This window comes from Falco biarmicus, chromosome W, assembly GCF_023638135.1.
Source record: "Falco biarmicus isolate bFalBia1 chromosome W, bFalBia1.pri, whole genome shotgun sequence".
Taxonomy (NCBI): Eukaryota; Metazoa; Chordata; class Aves; order Falconiformes; family Falconidae; genus Falco; species Falco biarmicus.
The window spans coordinates 16,522,056-16,540,822 of NC_079310.1; the positions used below are offsets into that span (position 1 = coordinate 16,522,056).

The 18,767-nt window shown below is 40.2% G+C and overlaps 1 protein-coding gene across 1 annotated transcript in view; it reads right to left on the reverse strand.

The window, feature by feature from the left end:
- LOC130141908 (DEP domain-containing protein 1B-like) overlaps positions 1 to 18,767 on the reverse strand; it is a 59,900-nt gene that overhangs the window by 23,347 nt on the left and 17,786 nt on the right. The window contains 3 exon segments of the mRNA XM_056323204.1: positions 9,950 to 9,972; positions 9,974 to 10,088; positions 10,417 to 10,464. Coding sequence (XP_056179179.1) covers positions 9,950 to 9,972; positions 9,974 to 10,088; positions 10,417 to 10,464 — 186 coding nt within the window.

The window sequence follows — 18,767 nt, forward strand, 5'->3', positions numbered from 1 at the left end:
CAAAAACAACCACTCTAAAATGATCGCCATATTTTCCCCCTTTTTCTTTTGCCATTGCAAAATAAGGGCAAAAGGTGAAGTGGCAACATTACAAACCAAGAAAGATAACGGATGATTCGCCATTCGGCAACTACACCAGCCAGTCTGAATCTTGCGGGACACAACTTCTAGGGCAGCCTGCTGTTCTGGTGACCAAGTTCGAGGACTGTTGGCTTCGGTGCCATGCAACCAGGATTGGAACGGTTGGAAATCATCATTAGTGAGGCTTTTTGCGTGTCATCAGGGTGTAAGGGAATCGTGAAGAAACAGTCTTTCAAGTCTATCGTAAGAACGTTGCCAATTCTGAGGGATCATTGTAGGAGTTGGAAGACCAGGTTGCAACGCTCCCATCGCTAAAGTCTGATGATTAACCTTCCATAAATCATGTCCCAGTTATGTGCATCCAGATTATTAATCACTACAGGACAAGCTAATGAGCTAGTCACCTGCCAGTCACCTTCCAAAACAGCATCACGAACAACACCAGACCAACGCTATAGAGTTGGATCTTTTCTTGAGTTCAGCATCGGCGGGGTAGTTGGGCTAACTGGAGGAACTACAGGTATTGAAGTAGTAGGCAGGTTCATTTCAACTCGCTTTTCCAGGTTTCTTAATTTATCTATTACATCTTGTAAGGATTTCTCCGTATTGTTATCACAAAGCTTCTCCCCACCTTCCTCCTCAAATTCATCCGATGATGTTCCAGGAAGAGGAGGATGCATCATCGGACGGCGCTTTTTCCCGCCCTGTTGTGACCTATGAGCTGTAGCCACCCTCCGTTTTGGTCTTGCTCCACCCACAGCTCTGATTGGTGCAGCATGACTTGCTGCTCCTCCTTCCTGGGGAGGCTCAGCAGCCTCTTCCGGGTTCGGCTCAGTTACAACAGACCCCCGAGGAGTAACTTCCGGATTGTCCGCTGTCTTATCTAAAAAGCTCCTGTACTGTTGAACACGCAGAGGCTGACATACCCTTCATAGGACGAGTATGCCCAACTCCGAAAAATGTAGCCAAGAAAGAAGGTTTAGGTGAATCAGCCTTCTGCTCTATTGGCTTTTCTCCCACATCTCCTCCCAATGCTTCTATAGCTGCCGCCGCTACTTTATTTTCCGCCTTCATAGTTTCCAGAGTGTTAACTATAGACCACCACGTAGCTCCTAACGCTTTAGCTTCATTTCCTTCTTTACCTCCCTTGATCATAGTATCCCAGAGGCAATTTCCCACTTCTCTCCATTCCGTAATACTAAACAATAACGCGGGCTCGGGAATCTTATCCTTTTTTCGTGCCCAGATAACTAAGGTCTCCACTTCTGTTTCTTTAATGCTCTCCCCTCTTTTAAAGAGGATGCTAGTTAACAGTTTAATTGCCGCGTCTAATTCCATCGCGGTCTTCCTCTGAGCTCTCCCCTCTCACAGAAAGGATATCAGCAGGGAGCCCCGCCACACTCGATGCGGCCTTCCTTAGTGCTCCCCCCTCTCACTGAAATGGTATCAGCGGAGAGCCCTGCCACATTTGTCACGGTCTTTCTTAGTGCCCTCCCCCCCCTCACAGAGAGGAATTCAGCGGGGAGCCCTGCCGCGATTTACTCGACGCGGTCTTACCTCCAGCGGGGGTGCGATCTGCAGCTCTACACAGAACTCTGGACTCCGCTTTTCGCCTTCCAGGTTCCGTCCGCCTCCGACCTCCAGCTCCCTAATGGGACAACTTCCCTTCGGGTCCGATGCACGGAGACTTCCGCATTTAAGCAAACAGTATTTAAGCTAAACCGCTTATAAGCGAACCGCATTTAAGCGAATAAATGGGTCCCTGTTTGGGCGCCAGACGAAGAGGGTCCCCCGTGGAGAGTCGGCCAAGTCACGACAATCACACCAATATGGCTACATGCTGTGCTCACTTTATTAAACAAACACATCATATTTATAACTTAAACTGACCGCTCACATGACTTTACACACAGGTGATTGGATAAAAGTCTCTGGTCATGCGGGCGTCCATGTCGCTGATTGGTGGGCATGCTGCAGGCGCCTGATCAGAGTGTGCTGATGAGAGTGTGTTGATTTCGCGGTTCCCAGGACTTGCTCTGCACCTGGCTTCTTGTTTGTGCATAGCTTGTTTTCTTTCTCACACTGCTTGTTCCCAGGACAATTTAAAGTTGCTCTGCAGCTTCAACTAACAGGCCTGGGTTGTCCAACCCGGACAATGGTAACATATGTCCTCGGTCCTTTAAAAATCCCTCTACAGTGGGCAAAGGTCCTGACTCTTATTTCTTGACTGGTGGTAATGGCATATCCTGCATGTCTCTTACCACCCGGGACATAGCTGCTTCCATCAGTGAACCAGTTTTCTCCGTTTTCCATGGGACTGTCTTTCAAGTCTGGGCGACTTGTGTACGTCACTTCAACGATCTTCAGGCAGTCATGTTGTACTGGTTCTCCTGTGTTCCCACTGAGGAAAGAAGCTGGGTTGACAATGTTAGTAACGATAATTTCCACATCGTCCTGTTCTGCCAGTATGGCCTGGTATCTCAGGAATCTCTGTGGAGAAAGCCAGTGTCCACCCTTTGCTTCCAGCACCGCAGATACTGTATGGGACACCAAAACAGTTATTTTCTGGCCCAGGGTAAATTTTTTAGTTTCTTGGATATTTAGTATTACAGCTGCAACCACTCGCAGGCATCCAGGCCAACCCTTAGCAGTTGCATCCAGCAGCTTGGAGAAGTAGGCAACTGCTCATCAATATGGACCCAGATTCTTGTGTTAATATTCTCAAGGCAATTCCCTGTTTTTCATGGGAGAAGAGGAAAAATGGCTTACTCACGTCTGGTAGCCCTAAAGCCGGGGCTGACATCAGGGCCTTTTTCAGCCGTTCAAAGGGCTGTGTGGCTTCCTTATTCCATTCAAGGTGTTTCTGCTCAGTGGTTGTTAGTGCATATAGTGGTTTAACAAGCAGTCCATAGTTATAGATCCACAGTCGGCACCACCCGGTCATTCCCAAAAAAGTTCGTAACTCTTTTACTGTCTGAGGCATACTGTTTCTTTGCGGGACTGTCCCAAAGTCCTTTGGCCAGCGCTAATTTCATAGCCCAAATAAATCACTTTACGTTGTATTATTTGGGCCTTCTTTTTAGACACTCAGAACCCTTGGAGCCCTAGGAAATTCAGTAGACTCACTGTCCAGATCATACAACTGTCTTCTGTCTTGGTGGCTATCAGGATGTCATCCACATATTGTAACAATTTCCTGTCTTCAGGCAACAGTTCCCAGGATTCTAAGTCCTTTGCCAGCTGATTGCTAGAAGATGGTGGGGCTGTTTTTAATTCCTTGTGCAACACTGTCCAAGTGAGCTGGGTTTTACAACCACTTTTGGGATTTTCTCATTCGAATGCGAATAACTTCTGGCTGGCTTCATGGAGAGGGAGGCAAAAGAAGGCATCCTTCAGGTCTAAAGCAGTAAACCATGTTAATTCAGGAGTCAATACGGTCAACAAAGTATATGAATTTGCTACTATAGGATAGAGATCTTTGGTTATTTTGTTTACAGCCCACAAATCCTGAAGCACCCGTTACAACCCGTCAGGTTTGCGAACAGGTAATATGGGAGTGTTATATTCTGATTCACATTCATTTAGCAATCCCATTTGTAGGAAATTTTCGATCACTGGCTGATTTCCTTCTCTATCTTCTTTCTTTAGGGGATACTGCTTAACTCTTACCGGGTGCCAGCCTTCTTTGAGTCTAACTCAACAGGTAGAGCATTCTTTGCCCTTCCAGGTACACTGGTGGCCCATACCCCAGGGTATATCTGGTTTAAATTTTCTTCTTCCTAATTTCCTGCAGAGAAGCTGGTTAAAGATAAACTCAATATTTGAATGTATTGTTGATCTTTTACTTCCAGAGTAATTTCTCCTTTTTCAAATGTAATTTTTGTACCCAACTGATCCAACAAATCCCTCCCCAAAAGTGTCTTTGGGGAGTTGGGCATATACAGGAATTTATGGATACCTCATTGTTTTCCTAATTTATATTTCAAAGGTTTACAAAAATATGCCTTTTCATTTTGGCCATCACCCCTTTTAACATGATGTAGTCATCCTTCTGGAGCACCAAGGCTTGATTTAAAACCGAATATGTTGCCCCTGTGTCCACCAAAAACTCCACCTCTTGTCTCTTCCCCAGCTTTATTATAACCAGTTGATCTGCTAGTGTAGATTCCCCATGTCCCCGTCAATCTTCCTTTACATGGGCCACTATTCTTCTTGTCTGGTGATTTTGTCCCTTTTCCTTATTTCTTAGACATTCTTTTTTCCAGTGACCAAATCTCTTACACAGTGCGCATTGGTCCTTGCCTAGCCGGGACGATTCTCGTCTAGGCTTTCTTTCCTCCTCTTCCCTGAGAACCGCTATCGTTTTCCTTTGCATCTGTTTATATTCTTCCTCCCTTTTACTAAACACTCTCCAAGCTTCATCCAGCAACACTTCCAGATTTCTACTTTCTGTAGAGCGCAACTTTTGGAGTTTGCGCCTAATGTCCCACATAGATTGGCCCAAGAATAGGGAGACTAATTGTATTCCTACTTCTGACCTAGGATCCAGCGCTGTGCTACAGTGCATTAAATCCCTCAGTCGATCCAGGAATTCAGATGGGGACTCAGAAGGACCTTGTTTAACTGCATATAAAGCTGACCAATTTATGCTTTTGGGGACAGCCCATTCCCTTTAGTTTTCACTCTCAATACCCTCGTAATCTTTCCATATGTGCAGATATATTGGGATCCCACCTTCGATTTTGGAGGGGGGGGAAATTCCTTAACATCCCCTCCTGCAGCTTTATAATGATCCTCAGCCAAATTTCCTGCTGTTTTTAAAATTAACTGTTTTTCCGTCTCAGTCATAGAGTCCAATAATAGCTGCAAATCTTCCGAATCAGGTTTATGCTGTTTTATAAGAAATCGAAAGTGTTTGGTAACACTTACCAGATCATTCCGATAATCCTTTGCAACCTTTTTCCATTTCCCTAAATCAGAGGAGGAAAAAGGCACACTAATTAACATTGTTCCGCCATCAGGCCCTACTGCCTCCCGGAGAGGTGCTTGTAAGGTTGTTGAGGCAGATTTCTTCCTAGTACGGGAAGATACAGGGCTATCTGGGAGAGCAGGAGTTCCATCCGAGTCCACATCTTGTTCCTGTAATCAAGGGGGAGGCTTAAACAAATCAGTTAGATCTTGTTCCGGTACCTGGTGAATTTTGTTAGTTTTAGTGCACCTTTGCCCAATACTACATGCCGAACAGCACCACTTTAGTTGATCTCTAAGTTCTTTCAGAGTGTAAGTACCATGGGGTCCTGTGGTGGTATCATCCCACAGTCCCTCTGACACTCTGGATGGTTTTGGAGGGTGAAAACCATGTCTGCATGTGAGACTTCATCCCATTTTCCTTCCCTCCTTAAAAATAGCATTAGTTGTGAAAGGGTATTATAATCCATTGACCTATTAAGTGGACATTTAGCTTTGTTTTCCAATTTATATAAAGGACACCACTGATTGCAGTATTTAATAAGGGTCTTTTTATTTTCTGTACCTCCAGTCCCAAAAATATCTTTGCAATGAGCAAGCACACAATCCAAGGGACTCTTTTTCAAAATTTCCCCTTGAGTGTTACCCATATTGTAATCTTTTATTAATTTTTTACTCACATTCCAGCTACTCTTCTAATAAGTTTCCATACAAACCGTTTCTTGCACTTCTCTATAGCTTTCCCCCAATCCTCTTCCCAAATGTCCTAAATTTCCAAAATGAAATTTTCTCTTCCACACACTAATTAATTATTTAGAAGTTGTGTAGGACTGGTGGTAGGGTGAGGTGATGATACCCAGAGCACTTTGAGCACTCTACTTTCTGCCTTTTAGAGCTACAATACCAGCACCTTTTACAAAACAGCACTTCAGTAAGACCCAGGCTGGGTGCCAACCATTGTACCTATTATTATAGCATCTTATATTATCGCAGATTAGACAGGGAATCACAGCTCCTTTTAAATAATATCGTTCATTCACCCTATTTATCCAATGTCCTCCCTTGTTCAAATATTCCCAGGGTTCCAACCCAAACCACCAGAGGAGTGATTCCCTTTGTCTTGTCTCGTTATCAACATAAAGAGACATTCATTCATTCATACACTATTAAAACATGGTACACTCGTACAAAACACCGACTATTAACAAAATTCCCAGGTATTCAAACCATACAGTTAACATCCATCTAGCAGCTGCAAATATAACATGCAAAGTGATTTTATCGCAATTGTGAGAGGTCCGCTTACCCTTCTCCTGCTTCTTATATACCAGTCATTAGCAGGTCCGTGATGGCTCCCTACACTGGGATGCAGTGGCGACCTGGGATTTGCTCGATCTGCCCTCAAGATCTCAAGATCGGCCGCCCAATCGGTCAGCAAATCCCTTCCTTATGCAGGGTACCCTCCTCCCATACAGGGACTATTCTGCACGCCAGACGTCTCTTCGTGATTTACCAGCTGCCCCGGCCAAGCCCATGACTTACAGGTCGCCTTTACTAAAACATACCGTTTTCTTCCGCAGCTTCAGGAGGTTGTTATCTCCCCCCCCCCCCCCCCCCCCCCCCCCCCCCCCCCCCGCGGTGAGCCTCGGGGCATGTAAGCAATTAGATCTACTAAAATTTCTTTAACCCCTTCCCTCATTCCAAGAAAAGAGTGGTAAAGCACTAATTAATTTCATTTTCAAAGCAAAGCTTTTTCTAATTTCAGAGGAAGATTTTGCATGCATGTATATAGGCCCTGAGGAATAATAATTAACTTTAATGTGATTTGTACATAAAGAATCATTACAACCTGTGCTAAGAGCAAGTTTAATCTTACCAAGTTCTTAAAAGATCTGATGATCACTGACACCTTAGTCCTATTTTCTTAGCTATTCTGAAAACTATTTCAGCCAACTTTTTGGAATAGAAGTCCTCTAGATGATCTTCATTCAAACACAGCAGCGTCTTGAGGCATCTTGATATGGTTACACAAGCCACCTATTATTTCTGTAAATATTTCTCAGGTTTTAAGATGGAGCTTTTATACATATACAAATAAATCACATCATGGATGCCTCAAATGACTAAAAACCTCATCTGATAACACTTTCTTTACTATTTCCTGAAGTCTTCCACTAAACAAAAAAGGTATCCACTAAAGGAAGAAGGAAGTCTTGTAATCACTGTGGAAAGGCTGTAATTCCATAAGAGTAGCAATGTGAAAAGTCAAAGACTCAAAGATTGAGATCTTGGTTTATAAATGTCTTCAGATTGAGATATGTTGCCAGTTTTACAAGCCATACTCCATTAAAAAAAAACAACAATAAACCCAAAACCAAACACAAACAATACAAAACCCAGAAATGGAACTGCAGACGTAGATCTGCTTTTTCATATTTTGTAAATGCACAACTTGCTAAGCAATTGCTGCTTCACAGGCAGCATTCAGTACTAGCATTGACACATTACAGAATAGTATTCTATGCAGCGTGTTATCTTCTAAATTTACCCACAGCTTCACAATGGTTTGTACATTAGCCTCATTGATAAGACTTAATTACATGTTGAGTAGAACCCAAAACTTTCCTCTTTCTCTCTCAGTTGACCCCAAAAAGAATTCCTTCTCTCCACCCCATCAATAATCACAGATCAAGTGTCAGACAAGAGTCAGAGTGCTGTCTCTAAAATACAAGTCCATTCCTGGTGTGCAACAAGCCAATCTTACACACTGAATGAGATATTGTTTTATTACAGAGTTGCACAAGTCTGGATGTTAGCAAACACAGCTAGCATACCACAGTACAAAGTTACAGACATTATACACAAAATCTTATCACACTTTCCCTGCCCAGAGGGCAGGTCCATATAGATGATTTGCTACACATTTGCATACCATTACCTAACTTATTTTACTACTACGCATGCTCTCTGATGAAGGGTCTTTTAGTGGGCCTGGGTCTTTCCCTTAGGGGGTATGATTTTTAGTATCTTAATGAGGATAGCTCACTTCTAGGGTAAGGCTAAAGAACATAAGAGCTGACTAATCAGTTTAACATGAAGAAAATAGTCTAAGTACATATGGCTTACATCACAAAGATAGGATGGTGCTTTGTTTTGTCTCTCCCAAGGCTAACTCCCTTGATTAGAAGTCCCTTCATTAGTATTTCTTGGCAACTCTAGAGGGTCGGCTTAACCTAAACTCTGTGCACATATAGTTAAGCACTAAATCAGAGTTCAGGAATTCAGGAGTTTTAGACAACAAGAGTGGTTAGAGAAGACCTTGATAGCGAAACTGCAAATCAGGAATTTCTGCCTTATATTTACTTGTTTATTTTTTTACTACTGATTCTAAGTAGTTTTGAATACAAAAAAGAGAGTTAGGCTTCACCATAGGTATGTTGAATTTTCTTGAACTCCTTCCACTGGCTAACTAAGGAGCCTAGTCATTGAATTATTAAAAAAAAAAAAAAAAAAAAAAAAAGTGGAAAAGATGCCTGGAGATCATCTGGCCCAACAACCCCCTCAGTTAGTGAGTAACTAACTCAGGTATCCTGAATCATCCCACTAAGGCCAAGTGCAACTTTTTAGCCACTGAAATACCTGTATTAGGTGTCTGGAGGAGGTTGTCGTGGCAAGACTTCTAGAGAAACCAGAAATTTTCAAACATATACTGCTGGTACTTTAAAGTAAATTTTCTAAGTAGGAAGATGGAAAACAAACTAAGTAGTTCTTGAAAGCCAGTATTCCCATAATTGTTTGTGTAAATCTATTTTTGTTAGTAAGGAAGGATTCCATATTTACACCTCTTTTTTTGTAAGATGCCAGAATATTTTTTTTACTTTATTTTTTTCCTTTAAACAGTGTGTGATTTCCTTTTATTTCCACATAAATATTGGCATGAATTCTATGTTCTCATTGTTATATCTGTGAAATAAAACTCTCTTAAAACCTGAAAGATGTGAAATATAATGGTAAAGCAAAGAGAATGAGAGTGAAAGGAAGAATTTTTAAAGATATCAAGAATATCTGTTGTCTAAGAAAAAAGTCAAAAAAGGAACTATATTTAGTTTGAAGCAAGACTGTCAACTAGATGCTAACAAAGTATAAAAATTTTAAATTCAAAAAATAGTTTAAAACAGCCAATAAAAAAACAGCTGAAAAAGTTATTCTAAATTCCTTTTTCATCTGGATAATTAATTAAAAGCAATATTGTTCCCACTTAAAGAAACTCAGTGGTTCTTTTCTGAAATGCAATCATAAAATGTAATCAAATATTTTCATATTTACTATCTTTCAATGGGCCATCTATAGCTACAGGGTAAGTTAAACTGTTATAGTAGAAACTCTTAAAAAGTTATAGAGAATAATTAAACTATTCTTTCTTTAAATCACTAATTTAGTTAATGTCTATTCTAAGTTTAAGCAATGAAGGATTTCCATTTCCTTCAAATGTCATATTGCCAGGGTTAAAAACAATCCTTACAGCCCTAATCCTTTTTAATCTAGACTTCAGTCAAGCAACTTCTAAAAGCTTATGTGAGTATAAAACACTTAGGCATTTGTAAAAATAAATATATAATTGTTAAAAACCATGTTAGCTCTAAGCAGTGTTAAGCAACAGAGACCTTTAAAAATTAGTCAGAAAGTCTTCAATTGCTTGTCTTTATAATGTGATCAAAAACACACAAGAATAAAACCAACTTGTGATATGAAAAAAATTTAAATAGCAAAATGTTATCCATGTAGCATGAACAGGACAGGTTCTAAAGAAATAAGGTGTGGTACTATTTTGATGTGGCAAATTAATTCCATGAAGTTAATTAAAAGGATAATTTTTTTCACTACATTCCAAACTGCTTACCTAACACACTAACAAAAACATCCAAACAAAAATGCAAGAAGATGTTCTTTCATCTGGACAGAGTAGTCCACTATAGTTTTGAAGACATCTCTTTCAAATACTGAAGATGTAGACTGCTTCAAGTCTGAACAACTGGACCCTAAAAAACCCACTAAACAAAGCAGAAACTGAAATAAAATTTCACTTTTATTTCCAATAGATCCACATACATAATAGAGAAAACACATAATAGAGAAAAAAAATGAACATAATAGTTAAACCTTCATATATTTAATTGAAATAAACTGCACTGGCAGATGAACATATGCTGGCTGGTCTTTTCCAACTTTTTTTCAAGACAGTGATCAGAAAAAATATTGACTGTGAATATAAACAGTATTTGATGAAGCAGTAAAGGCAGACAGTTCAATTGATTTTTATGGGAGTGTGTGGCTGTCCATGTATGTCCCCCCCCCAAATTTATTCACAGTTTACTAGACATTTCATTGCTGACACCATCCAGTGAGGTAGTTCCTCTGCATAGGGTAGAAAGACAGAAATTAAAAAGGAAAAAAAAAACCTGAGAGGAATGTTAAACCATAAGATAAAACCAAAGCTGAAAATTCTTTAAGTTCCTCCTGAATGTTGGATTCACTGATTGCAAAGGTAGGCTATACCTTAATGTAGGATCTAGCTTGAATTATATCTATACTTTAGTACCTCCAGTACTCAGTATGAACTAGTTACACCTACTAATCGTACAATTCAATCAAAATGGATAACAATGCAAATCCTTAACTTGCCTTGGAAAATTCAGACAAACTACTTCGAACTGCATCTTCACCAGTACATTAAAGTGTTTACTTTGCACTGAAAATTATGAAAAGCGCTCATGTTCAGTTCTGTCATTTCTGCAAAGAGGAAATTAATATCTTGGAGGTCTTCCAGTTGTCTGTAAAATGAACATTGAAACCTCCTCCAGAGCATTTACTTCACAAACCAAAACAGGTTCCAATCTGCTATTTCACATATCTACAACATGGAAAACATGGTGGCAATAATATTTTAAATGAAATATCACAGCAGCAAAGATGCTTTAATTTCATAAAATAGTTTGGGTTAGAAGGGAACTTTAAAGGACACCTAGTCCAACATCTATGCAATGAGCAGGGATATCTTAAACCTAACCTAGAATGTTTTGAGGGGTGGGGCACCTACAACCTCTCTGGGCAACCTGTTCCAGTGTTTCACCACCCTCATTGTAAAAAATTTCTTCCTTATATCTAGCCTGAATCTACCGTCTTTTAGTTTAAAACCATTACCCCTTGTCCTATCACTACTGGCCCTACTAAAAAGTCTGGCCCCATCTTCTCCGTAGGTCCCCTTTAAATACTGAAAGTCCCCAATAAGGTCTCCCCGGAGCCTTCTCTTCTCCACACTGCACAGCCCCAACTCTCTCAGCCTTTCCTCATAGGAGAGATGTTCCATCCAGCTAATCAATTTTGTGGCCCTCCTCTGGACCAACTCCAACAGGTCCATGTCTTCCCTGTGCTGAGGGCTCCAGAGCTAAACACAGTCCCCCAGGTGGGGTCTCGCCAGAGTGGAGTAGAGGGGCAGAATCACCTCCCTTGACTTGCTGGCCACGCTTCTTTTGATGCAGCCCAGGATACGGTTGGTTTTCTGGATTGCAAGTAAACACTGCTGGCTTCTGTCCAGCTTCTCATCCACCAGTATCCCCAAGTCCTTCTCAGCAGGACTGCTCTCAATCCCTTCCATCTCTCAGCCTGTATTGATACTAGGGATTGCCCTGATCCAAGTACAGGACCTTGCACTTGGCCTTGCTGAACCTCATGAGGTTCACATGGGCCCACTTCTTGAGCTTGTCCAGGTCCTTCTGGGTGGCATTCCGTCCCTCAGGTGTGTCAAACACACCATTCAGCTTGATGTCATCTTCAAACTTGCTGAGGGTGCACTCAATCCCACTGTCCATGTCACTGATGAAGATATTAAACAGTACTAGTCCCAATACAGACCCTGAGGGACACCACTTGCCACTGATTTCCATCCGCACATTGAGCCATTCACCACTACTCTCTGAATGTGACCATCCAACCAATTCCTCATCCACCAAACAGTTCACCCATCAAATCCATCACTCTCCAATTTAGAGAGAAGGATGCTGGAGGGGGTTGTGTCAAAGGCTTTACAGAAGACCAGATAGATGACATCCGTAGCTCTTCCCTTGTCCACTGATGTGGACACTCCATCATAGAAGGCCACTAGGTTGGTCAGGGAAGACTTGCCCTTGGTGAAGCCATGCTGGCTGTCTCAAATCACCTCCCTGTCCTCCATGTGCCTTAGCATAGTTTCTAGGAGGATATGTTCCATGATCTTCCTAGGCACAGAGGTGAGGCTGACAGGTCGGTAGCTCCCAGGGTCCTCCTTTCTCCCCTTTTTAAAAATGGGTGCAATGTTTTCCTTTTTCCAGTCACTGAGGACTTCACCTGACTACAGTGACATTTCAAATATCATGGAGACTGTCCTGGCAACAACAGAAGCCAATTCCTTCAAGACTCTGGGATACGTCTTGTCAGGTCCCATAGATTTATGTATGTTCAGGTCTTCAGGTGGTCATAAACCTGACCTTCTCTTACAGTGGGAGAGTCTTTGCTCCCTCAGTCCCTGCCTTGCGGTCCACACCCTCAAGAGGTGTGGGAAGAGAGAATGACAGTGAAGACTGAGGTAAAAAAGTTGACTACCTCAGCCTTCTTGTCTGTTGCTACCAGATTGCCAGTCTTGTTCATCAGGAGGGGTAAGCTTTCTTTAACCTTCCTTTTCTGGCTGACATACCTGTAGAAGCCCTTCTAATTATTCTTTGCATCCCTTGCCAAGTTGTGCTCCAGCCACGCCTTGGCCTTCCTGGCCCTGTCCCTATACTCTTCCCAGAATACCTGTCCCTGCTTCCATTGCCTGTGTATTTCCTTCTTGCCCTTTAGTTTGACCACCAGGTCTCGACTCATCCATGCCCCTCTCTTGCCTTCCTTGCCTCATTTCTTACATGTGGGGATCAAGAGGTCTTGCACTCTATGGAAAGCATCCTTAAAGATCTGCCAGCTCTCTTCTGCTCCCTTGCATCCGAGGGCAGTTTCCATGGGGAGTCCTATTGACTAACTCCTTGAAGAGCCAGAAGAGTGCTTTCCTAAAATTCAGGGTCCTGACTTTACTCTTCTCCTGACCCACATCCCTCAGGACTGCGAACTTCGCCAGTGCACAATCACTGCAGCCAAGGCTGCCTCCCTCCTATTTTGCTATCACTGATTAGCTTGCTTGTGTTGGTGATCAATGGATCCAGTATCACAACCCCTCTGGTAAGGATGTCTATTATCTAGCCTAAGAAGTTATCCTCAATGCATTCCAGGAGTCTCCTGGATTGCCTGCATCTCACCGTGTGACTCTTCCAGCAGATGTCAGGGTGGTTGAAGTCCCCCAGCAGGATAAGAGCCTGTGAGCACTGTACCTTCTGTAGCTGGAGTAAGAAGGCTTCATCGATAGGTTCCCCTTGATCAGGCTGCCCATAGAAGACTTGTAATTTAACCCCAACCAGCAACTACGCACCACACAATCACTTGCTTACTCTCCCCCAGTGGGGTGAGGGAGAGGATCAGAAGAGTAAAAGTGAGAAAGTTCATTGTTGACATAAAGACAGTTTATTGGGTAAAGCAAAAGCCACGCACACAGGCAAAGCAAATGCTTAATGCCTAATTCCTATAAATACCCATTTATGTGGGTAATCTTATGTCGTGGTTTAACATTGGCCGGCAACCAAGTACCATGCAGCTGCTTTCTCACTCTCCCTCACCCAGAGGGATGAGGAGGAGAATCAGAAAGGAACGTAAAACTCAAGGGTTGAGATAAGAACAATTTAATAGCTAAAGCAAAAGCTGTACACACAAGCAAAGAAAAACAAGGAATTCATTCACCACTTCCCATGGGCAGGCAGGTGTTCAGCCATCCCCAGGAAAACAGAGCTCCATCACGCGTAACAGTTACTCAGGAAGACAAGTGCCATAATGCCAAATGCCCTTCCTTCTTCTTCCCCCAGCTTATATATATTCAGCATGATGTCATACGGTATGGAATACCTCTTTGGCTGGTTCAGGTCACCAGTCCTGGCTGTGTCCCCTCCCAATTTCCCATGCCCCTCCAGCCCTCTCACTGGCACGGCCCAAGAAAACAAAAAGTCCTTGATTTAATATAAACATTACCTAGCAACAACTAAAACCATCAGTGTCCTATCAACATTGTTCTCCCACCAAATCCAAAACACAGCATTGCACCAGCTACTAAGAAGAAAATTAACTCTATCCCAGCTGAAACCCGGACATCTTATTCAAAAGAGCTGGCATACTTTTGTAAAACTGCTCTCATGAATTAAGTTATTAATGCATAACACATACAAGATTAGAGTTTATAATTTTATGAGAGAAACATACTACTTGCTTAAAAGAAGACAGGTCAAAGTTACACCAAGGTATAGGTCAAATCCCACTTCATCCTGTCAGCAGTACTCTACTCAAGCATCCTGTCTTTGACAGGATATAGAATATCACTAGAACTTTAAAACAATTCCTCCTACCCCAAAATCTCTCCTTGTGAGCAATGTAATAGTAGCATCAGCATACTTCCATTTAATCTTTATTACTACTTGTCTCATTTTCTGATCCTGGTATTGCAATATCTTCAGTTAATATACACTGCATTGGCAAATGCTCACAATTAATTATTACAACATGAAATGGTGACTCATACCTTAAATTAGTCAAAAGAAGAGCCAACAAGCTCCATGCATGTTTATGGTACAGCATAGGACAGATACATATATTGTACCATAAACATGCTCCATGTGTTTTTATGGTACAATATATGAAAATATTATGCTTTAAGATTCACAGAAGGATTTCAAATAAAATCTAATTTAATTTTCGGTTATCTTTACTTGCTAACCTACAACTAGATTTGCCAAATACCTTTGCAAATGTCGCTGGCATTTCCTGAACAATAGAAGTAGCTATATTCTAAAACAAAATTGCTTCCCAATGCATAACTAATATTTTATGAAGTTATTTATACATTGCACTTTACTCCATTCCTTTTTCTGAAAGGGAGACACAATTCTTGTTTGCTTACTTAAATTGTTTTAAGCAATTAATATGGCACAATTGTATCTAGCATATTAGATCCAACAGTAAACATCATCTAAGAAATTTCACAATGAGGATTTCCTCTTCCACACCCCTTGAAATTGCCTACCTCCTATTAGATTAATGTCTCTTATTAATGGGCCAAATTCTGCAGTTCTTATTACTCAAGCAGACTAACATCTTATTAACTTCAGAGAGAGATTTATGTAAGAATAATTTAGGCCAACAATAATATAGTGGATTTTATGGCTCTGTTCCCAGGCTCTCAAAAGGGATGTATATATACACCTTAACTGAATCTCACACCACTCTGTGGAGACAGCTCCACATAATCTCTCAAACACAAAAGGTATTCCACACAAACCTGCTAATTTGGACCTCATAAGAGTAAACAGAGTAATATCATTGGATTGCAAATAGCTAGTTGCTTGGGTATCATGATCATATTTGATTATATAGTTCTGAGCAAACAGTAGACACATCTCACTTCAAATACATAATTGGTGCAAAGTTAAAGTTTCTTTTAGGGACTATTTCAGTTATGAGGTGAAACAAAGATAGTGATTAAAATACAGTAAATAAACAGAAAGTGAGGGACTGGTAGCAACCAAAATCAATCAGAAGTTTTGAGCATAGAAAAAAAAATAGTAAGAAAAACTAAAGACCAGATTTGGGGGTGGGTAGGAAAATCATTCAGCAGGGTTAGAGAGCAAAAAAGTTTAAAATACTATTAATAATGAAGAAAACTAACAATGACAGAGACTTGCTACTAGATGGAAATGGTAGAAACTATACAGAACAGATGTAGATCTTGTTGCATAAGATGATAGTGTACTAATTTCAAATGTACTAATAAGAAATAAAGATGTTAGAAAGCTATCTGCTACACATTTCACTAGCAGATTAATAATTTTTATCAGAAAGACTTAGAAGAGTTGTCCAAGAAAACTTCTGGCCTGATAAAGTTAATTGTATTTTTATATGTATTGAAATACTACAAAGCTGAAAGTGAGCAAATATGCCATTCAGAAAAACAGAACAAAAATAAGTGGAATGATACTGATACCAATGAACTAATTGACTTTTCTTTAATCCTAAACCAGACAAAGGGAAAGGTGATCAAAAGATTCAGTTATTGTAAAGATATAGTAATATAAACACCAGTCAGAGTTTGCAACAAAGCAGGTTTTGCCAAGCAAACCTGATTTTCTTTTAGAACTGGTTTAACTGAAAATAGAAATACACAGCTGTGAATAGCTTTGTAACATATCAATTTAATATTGCTTGGAAGAGTAAAATAAAGCAGGTAACTAAATTTCACAAATGACTGCATTCTCAGAAGAGGAGTTTTAACTGGGAAATCATAATTTCTAGTGGAATTATATGAAAACTGATGAAAGTACTTAATTGTCTCAAGACAGAATTGAGCTATTTGGAAGTATACATGTGAACATAAACAGACAAAATAACACTAACGCTGCCTTTGGTGTTGACACACTGACTATAGTAATGTAATTCCATTAAAGTAATAATTTAATAAAATCAAAAGCAAGGACATTTAAAGAAAAGACAAAAAAAAGCAGTTGCACTTTGAGAATGTAGAACTGAACTCTGGAAAAAGCTGATTCTTAAAGAGAATTGGGAATCACAATGGATAAACAAATGAAGTTGTTGCCAACATAAACCTATAGCTGTAGTGGCTGATGCAATTCTTGTGTGCATACACACACACACAAGTGATCCTTTTCTAAGAATTTTAAAAGCCAAGATAGATACACTGTAGCTATGCATTTCCAGGGCTGGAAATATGATTTACAGTGAGATTTAATAGACCTCATCTCTTCAGCTTACCAAAAAGAACACCAAAGATGACTTAATATAAATACACTAGCACTTATGTTTGTAAACTATTCTTAAAAATACAAAGGGCTTTTTTAAACTAGTCAAGAACAGTCCAGAAAAGATGTGCCTTAGCTATAATGTGAATATTCCACTCTTCACTGAATCCAGTATCTCGTTGCCTATTCATCCCAGAACTGCTTTCCAGGTCTAGTAAAGCTTATTAGTTTATGCTCTATTGCCTCATCTGTAATGTGTCCAAACCTTTCAGTGAAGTCCATCTCAGTGGTAGGCAAACATTGTTTCAAAGTTACTGTACTCAAAGCAAGAGCTACCAGATTCAATTATATGTATGAGAGGTCATGAAAAGATATCCACTTGCCCTTTTTGCCTGATATTTCAGAAACAAAAGACAAGAAAGGAGGAGCTGGAACAATAAGTACAGTCCTCAACACCTGAAGGCAACTGTGTAACAACCTCAAAATCCATACTAATATCCACTCTACTCTTGCCACACCACAAGCAATAAGAGTAATTTGTTATAAAATATCTCATAACAAATTAAGCTTTTTTATCCTTAAATCTCTTATTACAGAGAAAAATATACCATAGGAGGATAAGATAAAAGGGGAGAGGAAACAAAAAAAGGGTACTAACACCAGGAGTCCCTGGTAATGCCATGGTATTTCTTAGGTGAAATGTACTCAGATTAATTTAATCAGCTCATCACATTTTCAACAACTGCATCCAAAACATTCATAGATCCAGTGATTGTTATAAATACAGGCATTTGAGCAAGATTGCTCTATCCAAGTAATTGAGAAATTTATTTACTGATAACAATACTAATGCACTTCACATAAATGTACTTCCCATTCATACTTACCACAGTAAGATTAGTCTTAGGTGTCTCAGAGAAAGACAAATGCCTTCTCTTCAGTCTTACAGAAAACAGGCAAAAGCCTTAATGAATATTATTTCTTAATGACAATATAAGGCAAAAAAATACTATAGATATATTGAAAAATTTCCTACATAAGAAATGGATAGTGGAAGGAACCAAATACAGAAAGGGTCATCACAAGAACTTGACCAAACTCTTCTCACTTGACACACAGGCCACAGAACAACTTGTTATGTCAAGATCTTTGATTAAAGTAGATCCCTGAAAGTTACCAATTTTTTTGCAAATGGTTTGGCAATCTTCATAAATATTCCAGGTTGACTGGAATACTGTCTGTACTTTACTTACCTGAAAATTAGGTTGAAATACACAGCAGTTGACTGTATTCCTAAGCATAGTTATCAATTATTCTGTGAAAATTGTAAAAACAGCAATGGTACTACCATATGGTACAAAGGAAAACTCTGGATTACAGTCAGAGGAGATGGTGAATTTGAGTCCTTTTCTACTTTCATTACAGACTTCCCCATAGTTCACCTGTAAATTGAAGGATTGTGCAATTAGGTATTAACAAAAATACAGGAAATTACATAGAAAGGTAAATTTAATTTCTTCATTAATACCCAATGAAATTAATTTTAAGTAAGCTTCCCAACGTAACACAGCTCCTCAAATTTTGATCCTGGTTTTGGCTGGGATAGTTAGTTTTCTTCTTAGTAGCTGGTAGAGTGCTGTGTTTTGGATTTAGTGTGAGAATCACGTTGATACACTGATATTTTAGTTGTTGCTAAGTAGTGCCCACCCTAAATCAAGGACTTCTCAGTTTCCCATGTGTAAGAGACTGCATCGGTGAGAACCATCATTGCCACAGCAGATGTTTGTCTCAACATTGCTA